General features: G+C 37.8%; 2 protein-coding genes across 3 annotated transcripts; one reads left to right on the top strand and one right to left on the bottom strand.

The window, feature by feature from the left end:
• The first annotated feature begins 9236 nt into the window (after positions 1-9236).
• Positions 9237-14312, top strand: LOC147549885 (MACPF domain-containing protein CAD1-like). 2 transcript variants are annotated; one of them, XM_086665249.1, is made up of 7 exons: positions 9237-10442; positions 11998-12236; positions 12323-12515; positions 12627-12704; positions 12809-12992; positions 13089-13252; positions 13440-14312. In XM_086665249.1, exons 1-7 carry the CDS (start codon positions 10179-10181, stop codon positions 14079-14081), a joined length of 1764 nt encoding a protein of 587 aa, XP_086521375.1. In that variant the 5' UTR covers positions 9237-10178; the 3' UTR covers positions 14082-14312. The 2 variants fall into 2 exon arrangements, with proteins under 2 accessions (XP_086521375.1, XP_086521376.1); XM_086665250.1 differs by having other exon boundaries at positions 9464-11171; positions 11420-12236.
• Positions 14313-16776: 2464 nt separating this feature from the next.
• On the bottom strand, positions 16777-18710 carry LOC147549884 (expansin-A4-like). The gene is made up of 3 exons (XM_086670176.1): positions 18331-18710; positions 17884-18196; positions 16777-17372 (listed from the first exon to the last, which is right to left on the bottom strand). Exons 1-3 carry the CDS (start codon positions 18476-18478, stop codon positions 17069-17071), a joined length of 765 nt encoding a protein of 254 aa, XP_086526302.1. The 5' UTR covers positions 18479-18710; the 3' UTR covers positions 16777-17068.
• Positions 18711-20227: the final 1517 nt, after the last annotated feature.

The raw sequence follows: 20227 nt of genomic DNA, 5'->3' as shown, positions 1-20227 counted from the left end.
AGTAAAAAGTGAATAATCACTCTTAGATTGAGAGAAGCCACGTTCAAGTAGAACGGAGGAAAATTTGGAAAACCACTGACGGGAAGCCTGTTTGAGACCATAAATAGATTTGTGAAGGCGGCATACTTTAGACTCCCCCTGAGATGAAAATCCGGGGGGAAGTTTCATGTAAACCTCCTCATGAAGGTCGCCTTGGAGAAAGGCATTATTAACGTCCAATTGATGGAGAGACCAGCCTTTAATGGCGGCGAGAGAGAGAAGGACACGAACGGTTACTAGTTTAGCAACCGGAGCAAAAGTATCATTGTAGTCCAAGCCCTCTATTTGAGTATAGCCTTTAGCCACTAAGCGAGCTTTATAACGTTCTATGGAGCCATCGGGCTTGAACTTTATTTTATACACCCACTTACAACCAATAGGTTTCTTGCCGGGTGGTAAGTTGGTGAGTGTCCATGTTTTGTTTTCTTCCAAGGCCGAAATTTCCTTAGCCATGGCTTCTTTCCAATGAGAAGATTTCATTGCTTGTGAGAAAGAAGTTGGTTCGGTGGAAGATAAGACCGAGGAAAGAAATTGTTGATGAGATGTCGAAAAGGAATTGATAGAGAAATAGTTTTCAAGTGGGTACTTGACAGTAGTGGTGTTGGAGCAAACGTAGTCTTTGAGGTGACTAGGGGGTTGACGAGACCGAACCGGTCTGCCGGTGTCAACGGCGGGAGCGCCGGAAGGGAGATCGCCGGTCGGTGGAAGAGAGACGACCGGGCCGGGATTGTGAATGGGGGTTGCTCTCGGTACCCCTGAAGTGGGTTGGCCGTCAGAATGTTCTGACGGCACCCCTGAACCGCGGAGCCCGTCAGAGAGATCTGTGGGTACCTCCGTAGGAGAGGCCGGAACCTCTGTCGGCACCCCCGAAGGGATAGCAGCAGGGGTGTCTGCAGGCACCCCTGAGGCTGAATCCACAACCGGGACGACAGGGACAGTAGGTTCTTCGGTGAACCTGCTGCTGTCGGCCGGTGAATTGGTGGAAGACTCGGCTGTCACCGGAAACTCAAAGGATCCGTCATCATCTAAAGAGAGAGATGGAGACGGGTCGGCGTGAGGAGCTTGTGCCGGAGATGGAGAAGCCATCGGAAAACGGTTTTCGAAGAATGTGACGTCTCTTGAGATGAAAATACGTTTAGTAGATAAGTCGTAGATACGATAACCCTTTTGTCCACTTGGGTAGCCAAGAAAGATGCCGGCGGATGACCGGGCATCCATCTTGGTTTTGACCAAAGGTATACGGGCATAACAAAGGCATCCGAAGACACGTAAGTGTGAAAGATTCGGAGGAGTACCCATGAGAATTTCATGAGGGGATTTCCCATCAAGGATTGGTGTGGGTAGTTTATTAATGAGATAGACGGCGGTTAGAACGCATTCTCCCCAAAAAGAAAGAGGGAGATGAGCTTGAAGTCGTAAAGATCTAGCGACCTCAAGAATATGTCGATGTTTTCGCTCTACAACACCGTTTTGTTGGGGGGTATAAGTACAACTTCGTTGATGGATAATCCCCTTCTCAAGAAACCAACTTTGAAGAGAATGATTTATGAATTCGGAACCATTGTCCGATCGAATTGTTTTTATTACACACTCAAATTGTGTTTGAACATAATTAGAGAAATTCCTAATTTGGACGGTAGAATCCGATTTAGAATTTAGGAGAAATATCCAAGTACAACGAGAAAAATCGTCAACAAGGGTCAAGAAATAACGACACCCGGAGGTGGAGGGAACCGGAAAAGGACCCCATATATCGGCATGAACCAACTCAAATATATGAGTGGAAGAAGTGGTGCTAGTAGGAAAAGGCAATCGACATTGCTTAGAAAGTGGACAAACATCGCACGGCACTTTATTAGATAAAAATTTAAAATTCATACATGGAAGTCTTGAATTAAAAAATTGAAAGCGAGAAAAGGAAGGATGGCCTAAACGGCAATGCCATAAAGAAAAAGACTCATGGCTAGATTTATCTTGGACTAAATTTGAAACGGAAAAAATTTGACGCTCCGTGCGAAGGAAGTAAAGGTCGTCATGAAGACTACCATGCCCAATCTCCATCTTCGTTGATCGGTCCTGGAAAAGACATAAGTCATTGTCAAATAAGACGGTACAACGAAGAGATTTAGAAATTTGAGATATAGATATGAGATTAAATTGAAAAGATGGAATATGAAGCACATCTTGTAAATAAAAATTATTGGAAAAATAAACCGAACCAATATGGTGGACTTTAACTCTTGATCCATCGGGTAATCTAACAAATAGATCCGGAGGAGCAAGGGAATAGGAAGAAAAACGGGATAAAACCGAACATATATGCTTAGCGGCACCGGAATCAATAACCCAAGGAGGGTGAGAAGAAGAAGTATACTTACCGGTGAGGTTGACAAGTGGATCCTTGTTGAGACGAAGAGAGGATGTGGGCTGTTTGTGTTGATCCAACAAAGCCAAAACCGATTGATATTGCTCCGGAGTTAGGGATGTTGCTGTAGGCACCCCCACATCGGTTTGATGTGTGACCGAATTGGTGGCCGCATCTTGCCGAGAACGTGGTCTTCCACGTTGACCATAGTTTGGTGGATAACCATGAAGTTTGTAGCATGTTGAACTATCATGGCCATGAAGTTTACAATGATCACAAAACGGTCGTTGGCGTTTTGGTCTTTGTTTATCGGAACCATAGGACCGATTTTGATTATATTCATTGAAACCAACGGCTAGGGCAGCAGCGTTGTTATCTATATTCATAGGAGAAACAATGTTTTGTTGAACCTCTTCTTGTTTAACAAGAGAATGAATTCGAAGAATAGAAGGGAATGGTTCAATCAACAAAATTTGACTCCGAATTGAGGAGAATCGGTCATTAAGACCTTGGAGAAACTCCATAGCTCTATCTTGATTTGTCCGATCAATCAAGGATCTACCATGACCACATGTACAAGGCTCGGTAATTAGCAAAGAGTTAAGTTCATCTTGAAGAGCCTTGAGTTTGGTAAAGTATGTGGAAACATCGGAATTATCTTGTTTTAGACAAGAAATAGCTCTCTTCAATTGGAATATTTTGGGAGCATTGCTTTGGTGAAAACGATCATATAGATTGTGCCATATATCAAAGGCCGATTCATCATATAAGATTGAATCACGAAGAGGTGGATCAACGGAATTGATGAGCCAACTAGAGACGAGATCATTACATCGTCCCCATAATTCTAATTCTTTTGGATCGGTGGGTTTTTCAATGCTTCCATCAACGAAACCAAGTTTAGCTTTAGCCCTTAAGGCCTTAGTCATTCCTCGTGACCATGAGGAGTAATTGGCACCGGTTAGAAGCGGTGTGATGAGAATAGTAGTAGGAGAATCCGAGTGGTGAACATCAAACGGCCCACTATTGGTGCTAGGATTAATTTGAGAGATCTCCGAAAATTCGGGGGTAGTCATCTTTCAAAAAAAAAATTGAATTCTTTAGGCTCTTATACCATGTGAAGAGGTGCGTACCTTTTGATAATCGACTCGGATGAAGCCGAGGATGACGAAGTAATAACTCGGTTGAATCCGAGTAATGGAAGAAGATGCTCTCGGTGTGAACCGAGAGGAAGGACAGCAGCTCTCGGTTGAACCCGAGAGGTATGAGAGTGATTCTCGGGTGAAACCGAGAGTGGAAGAATAACTAAACTCGGTTGAATCCGAGAGGAGGCAGCAGCAGCTCCGGTGAGACCGAGAGATGAAGTGAGATAGTTTCGGAGAGAACCGAGAAGAAGAAGATGATATGTTAATTGTGTGAGAGAGAGATTAAGGTAAAACCTTTTGTTTATTCACAATAACATGTTTATTACATTATGTATCGATCTCTTTATATAGGTTTACATTGAAGAAGTTTTAGAAATAGAAAATAGAAATAGAAAAACTAATTAATACAACATTCCTAATAGCACTAGGATTAGGATTCCTAATTATAGTAGGAAATCCTTGCCCTAACAATGGACTAATCCACTCGGTTTAGCCGAGTGGAGTAGACTCTCTAACAGTCTTCTAATGGTGTATCTAGTTGACTGGTTGTAATGCGTGTGGATTAATGGAAGTTACCCATTTAGAGAGAACAAGAAGGTCATATAGGAGAATACTATGGAAGATGATTATTCTCCTCTATTTGTTATTTAGATTTCAATGAATCAATGTTAGAAGTCTACTCGGTTTTTACCTGTTAAATTTATATTCATATTCTTGTTTCGATGGATCGTCTTCATATTTATAGAGAGGAGGTTGGCTTGCCTTGTAAGCCGTATTATGGGAACACCCAATGGTTTCCGTGTTGCGGGATGGAACTGTTTAAGAGATGTGGCTGTGAAATTCAAAAAGGGTGCTATTGAATCTATATCTGTTGGCAAAGTCAAACATAACTTGCGCCAGTCTCAGGTCCAGATTGGGTTGGTTTTATTTCTATCGACCCAAAGCTTCAGTTGTTAATATTGAAACTAGAAGTGGCAATAAGGCCTTCACAAGAAAGTGTGAACTAAGCTAGATCGAGGAGTAGCCGAGTAGGTCTGATATACTCCGTTTTTCTGGCAGAGAAACTTGGATGGTTGTGGCTAACATGGCAAGATTGCACTCAGTTTCAACAACAGAATTTTTTGTCAATCTGTTTAGAGAAGGAGACACTTCTATGTTAGAGATATTAAAATTTGCAGTGGATCTTTCCATTTACAATCTAATACATACAAAAGCACCTCTAAAATCTGAAGTTGATGTCAAGCTCGAAAGTACCCAATGCAATAACATCAGAATAGATTGAAGTCATGGATGAGCCTTCACTTATCCAAAACCTGGGGATCGACGTCTTTGTCTCTGTCACTCAAAAGTGAAGCTACCAAAAATATTATGGTAGAGTGGGTAAGGGAGCAATGGAAGCTTGAAATTTTGTAGCATGGTTTTTGTTGCAACTCACTACGCAACTGCCGTTGTTACAGATTATATTTGTGAATAGATGAGGATCATATAAATATACTAGTATACTGGAAAATAGTGGTGGAGTGTTTGATCTCAAAGCAACGTTGTGCATGGAGTCATTGATAAAATCTATGTTGGTTGTTGTGCAATGCTAACTGCTAAATGTGTTGTTCAGGAAGGACATTTATGTCTGCCTAAAATTCTCCTATATGAGATAACAATATCAAGTGATTCGGAAAGAAAAAAAAAAAAAAAAACTCACATGAACTAGGATATTCTCTATAGAGAAATTGGTGGTTAAGTTAATTATCTCACAATAGATGGCATCCTAATATCACTGCCTACCAACATAATTTTCAAGCGGGACAATCTCGATTTTAGTTTTTTGAGTTTGGTTTCATGACAACTTACTATTTGTTATGAAATGTGGGGGAAGTGAGGAGCTATGATGTGTCATAGTTGTTTTCCGATGAATGTTAGGATATATATCTTGTTTAGTTGCAGAGTGTAAACAATGAATATATCAACGTATTAGAACTATACAACTAAATGAATGTCTAATCGATTTGTCGAATTCCACATAATGGATGTATATTTCAATTGAGACAGCTAACATAAGAAAATAAATTTCTTGGAGGACATTCATAAAATGAAGTATGGTAAGTCGTGGTATATGCATCGACATAATAATACCACTAAATAATTGCTCTGAACAGTTTGAAAATGTGAATTAGCTGTGCATGCATAGAAAGTTGAATGACAACCTAAGAGGATCCAATTATTAAAGGTGTGTCAATAACGAGCAATTATCATCTAAGGGAATGGGACTATTGCCTAAGTAAATGAGTAAAGTCATAACGGAAACCCAACCTAGTTGACTGGAGATCCCAAGATCTAGGTTCAATGGGAAACTGAAGTTATATACTGACTCGCCAGTAACACTGAAAGAGAATATTCCCTTACCCATTCCTACGATGAATCAGTGTTGCCTGTAATGAGTGAGGATAAGATTATCTTTTAATGATTCCTATAGTTTAGAATTATTTTCTCTAAATAAGGTATAACAGGATACTTTTAATAGGAGATCACCTATATGAGTGTGAACTGGTGCCGGTTCCGTGAGAATGTCGTAATGGCAGACTTCTCTAAAGCGCTCATGAAACCCGAGAATGTTCAAAGCCGAAATGAACACAACCGAGAACTAAAGGTTATAAGGAGTGTCATGTGTGATAGATACTGCATCGGTTTACAGTTCATAGGACCCAGTTCAAGACATAGTTCACTAAGGTCCTTGTAAACCCAGTATCTAGTCACTACCGGAAGATTCAAAGCCAAAAACTATCTTTCCCGATGCATGTATCTCTTGTTGTGCTCTCATATGTCTGTATGTTTGTCTATCTATCAGTTGTTTGTATGTCGTCTGTCTTTTTTTTTTTTTTTTTTTTTTTTTTTTTTTTTTTTTTTTTTTTTTTTTTTTTAATTTCACTCATGTGGGGGATTGTTGGAAAATTATTTATCATATAAATAATTTCTGAGTTGAGTGAAATTTTATTCCATAAGTACTTGTGAAAAGACACAAGTTTTATGGGTAGTCACAACCCAATGGAGGGGTATTTTGTAGAGTCATAATTAACTCTATAAATACTCCAATTTGGTTTCTTTTTACATAAGTTTTTGGGACAGTTTTTAGTTATAATTTAAAGACAATAGTTGAGTCGTCTAGAGTTGTGTTTGAGAGCACAGTAACTTGAAAGTTCGTTGGAGCGTATAGAATTGTAGTGCTTCTTTCTATACGACGCGATCGTTGTATCTTGGGAGACAAATGTCCATAGAACCGTTAGCACCAATGCGGGGACATGATTGTCTTAAGGAAAGAGTGACCACTCGCCTCGATCAAACAAGATAAGCTTTTCGTTTTTTTTATTTATTTATATAATCTTATAGTGTCATATGAATAGTTGTCAAGAACCGAACCCTTAAGCCCCGAAGCCAACAACATGTGGGTTCGGGTTTTAGTTTTGGTAATTAAAAATTCCATTAAGAGATGGTAGGAATAACATGTAAAGTAACCAGTGATGTTAATACAATGTGTCGATGTATAGCTGGAATGAAATAATACAAAAGATATACAGAAAGGAACAACAGTAGAGCGCTTGAGAAGAAATAAAAAGAAGATAATGCGTGCTCAAAATTTGACTTTGAAGTTCATCCCTTTCCATTGAACCAACTGTCGATATCTTTACTAAGGGCTGCCTGAACTTCTTTTCTTTACGCTACGAAGTATGAAACGACCTGATGTTTCTTCTCGAGTCATCAGTTTGAGTGGGACCAGAATCACCTGATAACAGATATATAGGAGGCTAAGTTCGAATGGCTAGTTTGACTTATGAAATATAAGGTGTTAGCAGAGTGTAAATCAACCTATCTTCTCGGTATAAAGAGTGCGTGCCTACAGAAAATATAGAAGGGCCCAAATCGTTTACTACAGCTCCTAACAGCACCTCCATAAGAATGTGTGCCTACAGTAAATATGTAAAGATTTCTTACCTTCTCATCATAAATTGCAAATTACTTCTTGTACATCTAAGTTCTATCAATAATCTATCTAAAACAAATGAGCTCAGTCTAATACATCTTTATACTACCGGTGTGTCTAGACGAAGGAATTAAGAATCTTCAGATTTTTTGCTAGGAGGATTTACAAATCTTTTGGTTAATAAATTTCATTTGATTTACAAGTCTATGAATTCATGCCTTCAAAATAATTCCATTACCGGTGATAAATGTAGGTTCGCTAACTCTCTCTGGTCAATCGTATTATCTTAAATATTTCAAACTAATATAATATGTATATTAGGTATAAAAAGACCAACTCTTTTTTTTTTGTTGAACTCAAAAAAAAAAAAAAAAAAAGACCAACTCTATATTGAATTTATGGTGAGTTAGGAATATGTGGGGATAATAAGATTCGTTGGGACTCTAGTTCCCATAGTTGGTTTGCTCTGAGAGGAGCAAAAATTTAAGAAATGGCCGTGGTAGAGCCCAAGTTTCTTCAACATTTTTAGTGGAGGGTTGTGACAGATACATTCTTTATTTCGAAGCAATTAAGTCATAATCATCTGAGTGAGGGAAGTTGAAACTTTACTAGTTAAAATTAAAAAAGAAAGTATAACTAACTTGTACCCGTTGGTTCTACATTTGCTCAAAAAACCCGAAAGTTATAGGTTTGATTCACCACGAAGGTAGAATGCATCATTTATGACGTGCAAAAGAATAAAAGTACGAATGAACTTTCATCCTTAAGATGACAGATGATTTTAAAGGTCTTTATGACATTGCGCCAAAATATTTTTAATAATAATCAGAATTATTCAAGTTATGTATTTACTCATGATATACGTATGCGGCCATGTCAAATTGAATGTAATGATCTTGGAGGCCAGTAAAAAAGTACTTTCAAAGGGCTGGAAGCCATATCATTTTTTTTTCCAACCACCAACATATCCTTAGATCCCTCCAACTATTTCTTGGATATACAAACTTGATATTTGGTCAAACTCACAGATATAGGGATTTACAATCACATAGGCCATGCATTTCCATTCCTCCCTTACCATACTTTTGATATAACAATATTTTACTATGAAGGATGCTATTATCCATGAAATTCTTTCTTAATTGGGTATAGAATCATTAGTTCATTGAGATCTAAACTTGGGGATTTGTAAGGACTAATTGTAATGATAATATGTACTTTCAAACTCAAAAGGGTAAGGAACAAAAGATTTCTTGAGCAACAAAATTGAATCTGAAATCCTTAATCTTACCTTTGAGTGTCGAGCTAATTAGGCAATGTTTCTTCCTAGTACCTTGGGCACTTGGATTTTGTGCGTTCACTTAGATCTATCGTCCCCCCAAACCTAAGTTTTTTCAAAGATATTAAATATGAATTTCATCACTTGACTCATGTTATCTTTAATAGTTGACTATTACACTCAAACTGAGAAAGTAAGATATACACCGTTATGTGTATTAAACTCTTGGGATCAGCCAACTAACTCGAATAATTCGAAGACGAGATAGAATTTTGCAAATTGATCCTAAATTGTGTCTCCAATTAGTTGTTGTGCAGTTCAAATAAATTTATTCAGTTTTTCTTCAAATGTGGTGTAGTGCATAAACATGGCTATTTAGATGAGTCAAACACGTAATTAAAAAAAAAGGTCTAAAGTAAACTTGAGTCATCCAAATTTGAAGAAAAAACTTTTCAACAAAAAATACAGGGATGAGTAGAATTTCTCTTGCCCCACAAACTCCTCTCTGGAATTTGTTCAAGTCATTAAGATCTTTATTAAAAATGTTTCATAGAGATGCACATTTTATGTAGACAATAGCAAGATCAACGGTGATGGAAGTCCAACGGGGAAGATGATCACCTACTAAATTGTGGCCATACCCAAACGTGGGTTTCTTTCTTAGTACTAATACTTTCTCTCTCCATCCCGACCAAAAATAGCTTTCTCTCTCTCTCTCTCTCTCTCTCTCTATTCTCTAGGACTCCTTTTATCCGCGAAAGGATCACCTAACAAGGGTTTGGTTTCTCTGGTTAAATAAAATTTGTGTGCAAAGATAGGAGAAGATCCAGGAGATGAATCTTCTTGTTTATTGAGCTTCTTCAGTTTAACTCCTGCTGACTTCTACTGTCTCAAAGTCTTTGTCCTTTTTCTTGGGGCAGAATGACCGAAGACTCGGGAAAGTCTGATTAATCAACAAAGGATTAAGTATACTCTTTGAATTTGACAGAAATTAAAGTGGGTCTCCTCTGATTTACTTTTTGCTTCAAGGAAAGGTATGAAAGATCCAACTTTTTCATTCTTTTAGGGGTTTCTGAAAGGAACAAAGTTGAAAATTTCAATTTTGATAAAAAAAAAAAACACGGGTTTGAGCTTCAGTTTGAATGGGGATTTGACAATCTGGGTTTTGATTTTGACACTGTTTTATTTGGAAGGGGATTGACGATTCTCTCTTGATGATTTGATTATGTGGGTTACTACCCAATTTGTAAATTGGAGTCTGACTAATACCCACTTCTGAGATTGAATCCAAATGGGTACTAGTCCATCTATTGGTTTCCTTAGGCTGGAATCAGTTTGGAAGGATTGAAGTCCTTATTGTGTTTGATTTTGTGGTTGATGAGGATGGGAGAAATATCAGCAGCTTTACATACAGTTCTGAACTCTGTACAAGCTTTAGGTAAGGGATTCGATGTGAACTTCGATACGAGATTGCTTTACTCAAAAGGAATAGCAGGGTCTAGGATAGTCGAGATCGACGAAGAACACACTAGAGATCTTTTGGTGTTTAATAATATGGTTATAAATAATGTTTCTAGAGATATTAAGTGCTCACTAGAGACTATGCAGCGTGAAAGTTCTGGTGTTTGCAATTTCTATGAGGTATCAATCTAGCTTGCTCAATTCTAATTATTAATTTTCAATCTATTATAAGTTTACTGTTTCATTGTGGATTTTCTTACTTCTATGGATTGGTGGATTTTGAGTTTTAGCTCACTTTTAGATTGGGTTTTCACTCCAGTAAGCTGTATGTTTTGAACTTTTGGTTTATCTGATACTTTTTAGTTTCTATCGTTGTTCGATTCTACTTAGCTTACATTAGGAGATTCTCTTTAAACACAAGCAAAAGACATATCGAGGTAAAATGTCAATGGGGGAAGAGTTTCTAGTTATCTCCTAGAAGCAATTTGATAAAGGTGTTGTGAGCAGAAGAGGAAAGTGTTTTTCCTTGCAGTGGGATGACTATCACTGTATTAGATACTTCGAGCAAGTAGGATTCTTTTGTTGTTGGAATTTGAGTAGCAAAGTTGGGAAAAAGATAACTAGTGAAGCATGTTAGTAAGAGTCTCGGAGATGTAAGTCCAGATAGCAAGTATCGAACTATCGATTTTATATCTTGATGTTCATTGTGACTTCTAAGAAATGGTTGAATAGGTGAAATATGAGCTTGTGTTTCTGTAAGTTAAATCCATTGCATATAGCTATTAGCTTACAAAGTTCATTGATTCAGTATGTTGGACGGCTTATTGTTTACCCATTATTAAAGCAAGAGTCTTCCACGATAAAAAATCATACCGGCACAAACTTCAAGGGAAGAATGAGGTTGTGATGGTTATCCAATTTCTAGTTATATGTATAGGAGTAGAGACTTCTTTCTTTAGTTTTCATGAGGTTAGATTTTCTCTCTAGGCACTCTTGAACATGAAATTAAGTTCACAATGTTTTTCTCTTTGGATCAGGAATACTGTTTCAGTTGAATTTGCATTCTCGAGTCTTGCCTGATATCTTCTAAAGCTGTAAAAATGTTAGTTAGGACTCTCTTCATATTGTTGCTCGGGGTTAGAGTTGTTGTTCCTCAGTTGTAACTACCATCTATCTAATGAAGCACCTGAATCTCACTTAGTTTGAATGTTCACCAACTTAGAGATCTGCCCTAAGTTGTAACATCTATCTTCGAGAATTCCCCCTTGTTAGATATTGATTACACAGGGTTAGCTTGCTGAGAGGGTTTTCTTTGGCAGCTAATGTCACGTTCATCATTCTAACACTGCTGATGACATTTCTGCTTTTCGAGGATCTCTGTGCTATGAAGTAAATGTCCCGCATGATTAGTTCGCCCGGGGTGGGTTCATTGCTAATCTAGAAGCATATTATCACAATCTTGTTACGTACAAGTGATTCATCTCTGTTGGGGAATAACTATGTCACACAATACCCCAACATTCAGTAGTTAGTTCATTAATGTAGTTGGTGTGAATATCGACAAATGGTTGGGTAACTATTTTCGTGTCACTTCTTGAGTGTCAAATGAGTCTGTTTTAGCTTGTCTTGGAGTCTAATAATGGTTATTATTATGAATATGTAGTATATTGTGTAAGTTGTATGCTTGCATTTCCACAAAAGTAGCTCATGTTTGTCTCTTGACAAGTGGTTGCAGATGGTAGAGTATTTCAATAAAAAGGCTCATCTATCAGGCAACGTGCCAATTGGATGCTTTAATTCAGCATTTAGCTTTACTGGATCAAAGCAAATTGATGCTTCAACTACCAAGAGTCTAGCAGTAGACGGGTTTCTTGTCTCACTTTGCAAAATTGAACTTTCAAATTCGCTTTTTGTGTTGCAAGAAAATGTGAGAAAAGCCATCCCACCTTCATGGGATCCATCATCTTTAGCAAGGTGAAATTTTGGCATCACCTAGCTAAGATAATCTGAAAAGAGCATCATTGATTTCGATTGATCTCAATTTGAATTTGTTTTTCCAGCTTTATCGAGAACTATGGAACTCATATTATTACATCGATAACAATTGGTGGTAAGGATGTAATTTATGTGAAGCAACATAGCTCATCACCTTTATCAACCATGGAGATAAAGAAGTATGTCAATGATATTGGAGATCATAGGTTCTCTGATACAGATAACCGAACTTCAGGTGCAATGAAAGTCAAAGATAAGGTTAGTGCCAATGATTTCTTATCGTATGCTTTGATTTCTTAATCGTTCTCTTAGTATAATTACGTGGTTCATGTTTTCCTAACTTATTGCCATTTTCTATTGGTTTGGTAGGGCGTCGATCCTGGTTTATTCAACACCCAAGGGATATACCCTCAACCCTCTAGTGCCCCTTATCTTAGTGGAAAAGAAGTGTGTAAATATATCCATTGTTCTTCTTTCATTCATTTGTACACACTATGTGATACACTTATTTCTAAACGACCAAAATGTTTTGGGAAATTTTTTGATGCCAGGATGTTACAGTCATTTTCAGACGAAGGGGAGGGGATGATTTAGTCCAGAGCCACACTGAATGGGTCAGAACTGTCCGAGCAGCCCCAGATGTTATCGAGATGGCTTTCTTCCCCATTACCGCTCTTCTTGATGGGGTTCGTGGAAAGGACCATCTTGCTCGGGCTATCGATCTCTATCTTGAATGTATGACTCCATATTCCATATTCCACAATCGATGTTTCTGCTCAAAGTCCTCTCACTAACTCAAATTTGAATTTTTGATTGGACCATATTTTACAGATAAGCCCCCAATCGAAGAACTCCGCTATTTTTTGGAGTTTCAAGTTCCTCGGTTATGGGCTCCGGTTCAGGACAAGCCTCCTGGCCATCAAAAGAAGGATCCCGTTTGTCCTCATCTTCAATTCAGCATGATGGGTCAAAAACTACACATCAGCCAAGAGCAGGTAGTTTTCATGTTCTCTAAACTATTTCTACCAAGGCTCAGGAAAAAATAATATCCCGTGTTTTATGGAAGATGTATTTGATAGTGGTAGCCAGGTTCTGTCGGTTTTCATGTGTTTCATACAGACGAATTCTTGATTGTTTTAATGTCGTCTATTTTCTTACTACTATGATTTAATGAAAATGTAGGTCTCAGTAGGCCGTAGACCTGTAACGGGCTTTAGATTATGCTTAGGAGGGCCAAAACATAACCAGCTCAGTATTCAGCTTCAACACTTGGTATCTCTCCCCAAGATTCTCCAGCCATTTTGGGACAGCCATGTGGCAATCGGTGCACCCAAATGGCAAGGACCAGAGGAGCAAGATAGCCGATGGTTCGAGCCAGTAAAATGGAAGAACTTCTCACATGTTAGCACTGCTCCAATCGAGTGTAATGAGACTTTCATAGGCGAATTGTCTGGTGTTCACATAGTTACTGGTGCTCAACTTGGAGTATGGGATTTTGGATCAAGGAATGTTTTATATATGAAGCTTTTGTTTTCTAGGCTACCGGGTTGCACAATAAGACGATCTGTATGGGATCATAGCCCGTCTGCTCAAAATGAGAAGCCCAAGAAACAGTCCAATACAGAAACAACTAGCATTTCTGGAAACTCGGGTTCTAGTTCGAAAGACATGAGCGGTAACAAGCTGGTGAAGTTTGTAGATGTGTCAGAGATGAGTAAAGGGCCGGAGGATTCACCCGGACATTGGTTAGTCACAGGTGGAAAACTCGGAGTGGAGAAAGGGAAAATTGTTTTGAGAGTGAAATATTCATTGCTAAATTACTGATGAGTCTTCGTCAAGTTGGGTTTTGTATTTGGTCATAAGATGTGCAGAAGAAGCAGCAAGTAGTACCATAAATTTTCTTGGTTTAGTAGAAGAGTTCTTATTTATTTTGGGGTTTTCCTTTTTCTGATCTTTTGTGGGTTTTTTTTTTTTTGTTGTGTTCATCATGGGTGTAAATTTTGGCAGCTTGATGAAGTCATGAATTGAATGAGATGAAGAATTTGTGATTCTAAATTTGTTGGGGGTAGCAGTAATCCTATAATGCTATTCTGAAAGGCAATTTCTGTCTGTTTTACTTTAAAACTTTAGTCCATGTTTGGCTGAATGATATTGTGATTACAGGGAATAACAAATCATTACATGATTCCAAATAGTTACAATATCCTAATTATTTGATTGATTTGGTCAGAAATAAGATCACTATGAGAATGATTGAGTAGAGATTGATTGTATGGTCGCGGTTGTGTGGAGTAAAGAAATATCTCCGGGAAATAAAAACTCTCTACAAAATTGGTCAACTGAGATTGACTTTTTTTTATATCTACTTGCTGCTACGGGGTTTTCAATTTAAAAGTTAAACACTAAATTTTTAGAAGATCACGTAAACGAATTTAGAAAGTACTTCTGTAAACTTAAGCAAAATCTTTTTAGGGTTCTAAACCCTAAACTCCTTCCAAGTGTTTCTTCTTTTCTTCATCTAATTTTTCAAAGCTTTGTTTTCTTCTAATCATTAAACTTTAAAAACATTGAGAATAAACCTAATATGTTTAGAAGTGAATATGTTTTAGGTTTCAAAATTAACTTATTTCTAGGGTTTAGAATGTGTTTATCTTGAGGAGGATTAGTGGATGAAGAAACTTGCTTTGGACATCCAATGAAAGATGTATTAAGAACTTCAAGATATTTTGTTTGGTGATTTCTAGGTTTAGAATGTTTTTTTTCCTCTTTATCTCTCCAACTTTGCTGTTGATTTTAGAGGAATAAAGTTTGTAGGTGTTGGAGATTTGGGGTAGATAAGCAAGAGAAGTGATGGAGAAGGAAAAAAAATGAGATGAATGAGTTTTTCTTCGGAGAAGAAGAAAGATGAGGGGAAGAAAAAAGAGGGGAAAATAACATAAAAATTGTTATTTTCCAAATAGCCCCAACTTTGTGACCAGCTTCCCGCCTAACCCCCTACTTTATAAAAAATACCCAGATGACCCCCTTTTTGAGTTTCCGTTATGACTCCGTTAACCAGTCATCATTTCTCTCTCCTCCATCTCATAACCTCTCTCTACCACCTCATCTTCTCGCCACCTCATCATCTTCACCGGTGAAGGTCGCCAGCCGACCAATTTTCCGGCCGACAACTTTCAAACCTAAAATAAAGGTTTTTTTTCCTCTTCTTCTTCTTCCTCTCTCTCTCTCTCTCTTCTTCTTTATCCCTTTTTCTTTCTCTATCTTCTTCTTTCTCTCTCTTCCCCTCTCTTCTCACTCTCGCTCTCTATAAACTGGCCGACGAAGGGGGGAACTCTTCGCTGGCCGTCGGTCTGGGTTTTTCCCAGACCTTCGAAGGTCTGCGAAAATAGAAAAGAGAGATAATAGGAGAGAGAAGTATATATATATTTTAGGTTTGAAGGTCGCCGGCCGGGTAATTAGTCGGTCGGCGACCTTCGCCGGTGAAGATGATAAGGTGGCGAGAAGATGAGGTAGAAGAGAGAGGTTATGAGATGGAGGAGAGAGAAATGATGACTGGTTAACGGAGTTATAACGGAAACTAAAAAAGGGAGCCATCTGGGTATTTTTGATAAAGTAGGGGGCTAGGCAGGAAGCTGGTCACATAGTTGGGGCTATTTGGGGAATAACCCTAAAAAAGTTCATGTTAATTTTGTAAAATGTAAACTTTTTTGTATTCCCGATAGGAAAATATTCCCTAGAGATATCACAAAGAAACATTGATTCCCTAGAGAATTTATTTCTTTATTCCCCAAAATCGCGGCCTTTCAATAGATTATGTGATTGACGAGAGAAATAGAATTGCAAACGACTCCTCCCTATTTGCGATTCTATTTTAGAAGGAATGAGCACCTAAAATACTAATGCCTAAATTTGTCTCGAGGGTATATTAAAATATGTTGAAGATTAGTAGAGAAATGGAAGTTAGAAAATCGCTTCTCATTCTCGTTAAAAGTCCCCCACACCCTTTTTGACTAGTTTTGGATAGAGGCCTCCTAATTCGGTAAATTCAGGCCGAATTTTAAACTGCCCGAGACCACCAAATTTGATGTGTATAAAGTAAAATGTGTATCAAGTAGAAAATGTTTGATACCTTTGAAATGGGTGGTTGAGCCGATTTTGTAATCAAATCGACTGAAGTCCACTATTTTTTTCTACAAAAAAGTGAATCTCTTTTTTGTAGAGAGGGCATTTTAATAACTTCTTAAAATATATCATACGCCATTAACAGAGAAGCTTCAATAACACTATCGAAAATTGACTTATTTTCCACAAGTAAAATTTGGAAATTTTTTTCAAGTACTAATTGAGTAGTTTCAACACAAAAAAAAAAGTACTAATTAAGTATTCATAAACTTATCACGAGAAATTTGTATGATATAACCCAGAAAGATATTAGTACATACAAGATGATCATTAACGTGAAAAGTAGTTTGTCATTGGAGTCCATTGGACATACATTTTCCTTAACGGATCTAGAACAAAATCAAAACCTAAAAGCTTGTATTGATTCATGATATTTATGGCTTTGATTTCATCAAAGCTACCAATAAAATACATGTTTACATAAAGTAAAATTACATCTTTAGCACATTTATATAAGAGATAGAAGAAAGGAGAGAGAGAGAGCCTAGCGGGTGCACATTAGTGACCACAGCTAGATAGTACATTTTAACTTGCTATATAATTTCATCTATTCACTTGAGAATTGAGATATATCAAAAACCAGGCCAGGCAAGGGTTGGCCTAGGGCAATTTTAGAACCAATTTTCTCTCTAAAACTGGCCTCCTTGGAAAGTTTGTCCAAATTGCCAACCAGCTGGTGCGACATTGTTGCTAGTAAGTGTTCTTCCATCACTGAGAGTGACTTGAAATGAGAGAGATTGGCCATTCAAGTAGGAATTACTCTGCCAATTTTGACCCCAATTTCTAGACATTGATTGCCACCCTGATTTAGAACCCTTGATTGACACTGCGTGAACGTCACCCGCCCCGCCGACATTACTGATTAATACTAAGTTGAAGTAAGAATGGCCATTGATGGTGAACCTAATTCCTCCTTTCTTTACGCAAGGAACCCTGCCAAAATGATATAAAATAGACGTTGAATAAGTGTAGAAATAATTGAGGACTTCTCTGTGACGAATAAGACAAGAAATATTTTGGTCTTTTCACGATATACTGTGAAAGACTAAAATACCCCTTATTTTATTAAGAAGAGTATAAGAGAGAGTGTACCAGGGGTCCCCCTATCAGAATCTGAAGTAAACTTCAATTATCTGATGGGAGCTTCTATAGGCGTCCCAAAACTACTCTTGGCCTGCTTTCTACACCCCCACTGAGTGGGGCAGTCTGAGGGCACTCATACTGAGCCTAGTCTGTGCTGGGCTTAAACAACACAGACTTCGACCAGTTCGAATGCCCTCAGACTGTTTGGTCCGTGAGCTTTAGATTGGTCAGTCCAAAGTCTACGGGAAGTGCCAAGAGTGAAGGCAGGCCTGAGTAACTTTTGGGGGTTAAAACAAGTCCAGTTCAGATGATTTAGATTCAGACGATTTACATACAAATAAGTAGGAACTTAATTTCATACCTTCTAAAGGAAACAGGAACAATTCCAGCTCTGTACTTGGCAATTTGAAGAAAAGCAGGTTGAGCCATATCAAAATGTTGAAGAGGAGGATTACACCATCCACCATTATCATTAGACAAAGCAAAATTTGGTGGACAGAAATTAGTAGCAGTAATTGTGATTGTCCCAGGGAGACACCATTGAGGATCATTATTGCATCTCATTTCATAACATGAACCACAACTTAATCCATTATTGAATAAAGCTGTACTTAAAGCTGCAGTGTTTGTTCCATATCCTTGACTATATAGATTTCCATATCCACAAGCTCCTCCTGATTTACAAAAAACAAACACTCCTTTAGCTTTTAGTAGTACACAAAAATTGAGAAACATGAGAACTTGAATTGATTAGAAATTTAGAACTAAGGAAACTGTCAAAGTTGAAATTGATTGAATTACTGCTTACCCATTGTGCCAGAGGCGTCGCCACCGCCGTAAAATGTAGCATGAGCACTCTGCCAACCACCGTAGTCGGCATATGAGGTGGGGAGGTTTAATTGGAAGAGAAATAAGATGATTAATGAAAGAACAGAGGAGGGCACTGAGATTGCCATTGCAGTAAAATTGTTTTAGAGATAGAGAGAGAAGGAGAGAGGGATATGGGAGTTGGTTTTTCTTGATGGAAATGAAAGGGTGGTGATGGGTATTTATAATGGTGAAAATGAAGAAGTAATTGGCAGGGGACAGAGGGAGTTTAGAGAGAGAGAGAGAGAGAGAAAGGGGTTTAGAGAGAGAGAGAGAAGACAGGAGAGCGGTTATTACGATTTTAGGAGGACTTGGTTGCGTAAGAAATAGACGGGAGGGGAATGCACATGTAAATTTTCCAATTTGGTGACCAACCAACCGTTATCTCAATGTCCCTACCCCCACATGCACATATTGACATATCTAACTTTTTTTTTTTTTTTTTTTATGTATTTATTTTTCGTTTTCTTTCTAATTACAAAACCATTCCTATATTTTCAACGGCAAATTCCAAATCAATACAAAATGAACATGATACGATATATAATTTGGAATCTGTGTATGTTCATGTATATACCATATTAAGGTGTAAATGCTCTACTATGTGTATTAATGTAATTTTGAGATTCAGGTTACAATTTGGTACTTATTCATGATGACAATTTGAATCATCTTGTGGGGGAGTCTCATCTTATCACTCACTGGACGGATTTGGAAATCATGTTTACAGATGAGATGAGCCGAGATTGAGATGCAAAATCAGTATTCAGTAATATACGAGACGATATTTTTTTTTTTTTTTTTTTTTTTTATAGTAACAGGTCTAGGAGAGCTGACTCATTCTAAATTTGTCTTGTTTATATTCCTAGCGGTGATGAATTTAAGGAGTTAAAAATGATGCAAATTTCATAACTAGAAGTATTAGTAGACTAGTACCTCTAATATTTATGTAATTATTAATCAATCCTTGTGAAAGTGTGAATTCGTTCGGAGTCCCTCTAGGTTAGTCAACGGCGTCCTCTTTGACCAAGATGTTAATATATTTGTGAAACTCACGAGCGGGGATGAGTTGTGCCAACTACTAAGGTCTAAAGTTAGTAGCAGTACGTGTAATCTGACGTGGCATAAGAAGTTGCTGACGTGTGCTTATTGTTGGGACAGTTATATAGCTCACATGTAGAGAAGAGGAGGGACAACAATTTTTAATAGCTGGCAGGTGTTGACTTGGACTAAATTGTTAGGTTAGGGACGTGGAATGACCGTCTAACAAAGGCTTTTAATTTGGTTGGAGATGAATTAAATCAATGCTCATATGTGGCATATGGTGACGTGGCTCATATTGGATCTTCCTGATTAGTTGTGAACATGAATGACTCCTCAAGGGTAGTGATTCTCTCTTTCCAATTGAAGACACTTTATCTTGATGGGCAGAGAAGTTATGCGGCATCAAGTAATGTTTCATACCTAGCAAAATGAGCAAGAAGGCAAATTGTATGCAAAATCGGGAATCATGTTCATTCAGTTATAGTTCTCTGTTTTGTTAAATTTGTTTTGTTACGTTTATCTTGTTTAATATTCTATTTTGAAAGTTTGAATAATGAAATTTGACACTTAAAGTAAACAGGTTGTGACGTCATCTCCTTTGAATGTGCTGAACATTATTTCACATGAACACTACAAATTTCGTCTGTGATTCTAACTGTCGTAGCTTCGATTTTAGAACTCGTTTACCATTTTTTGCTAGATTAATTTCTTCCACGATTTTACTGGTTCTCCTCCATCACATGACTAAGAGCAATGACTCCCCGGTATTTCAACCCACAACTTTCAAGGACCAT

The sequence above is a fragment of the Eschscholzia californica genome, unplaced genomic scaffold, assembly GCF_041429995.1.
Source record: "Eschscholzia californica isolate CP2 unplaced genomic scaffold, dmEscCali1.0.p SCAF_3, whole genome shotgun sequence".
Taxonomy (NCBI): Eukaryota; Viridiplantae; Streptophyta; class Magnoliopsida; order Ranunculales; family Papaveraceae; genus Eschscholzia; species Eschscholzia californica.
This window is presented reverse-complemented; position numbering and strand designations above follow the sequence as displayed.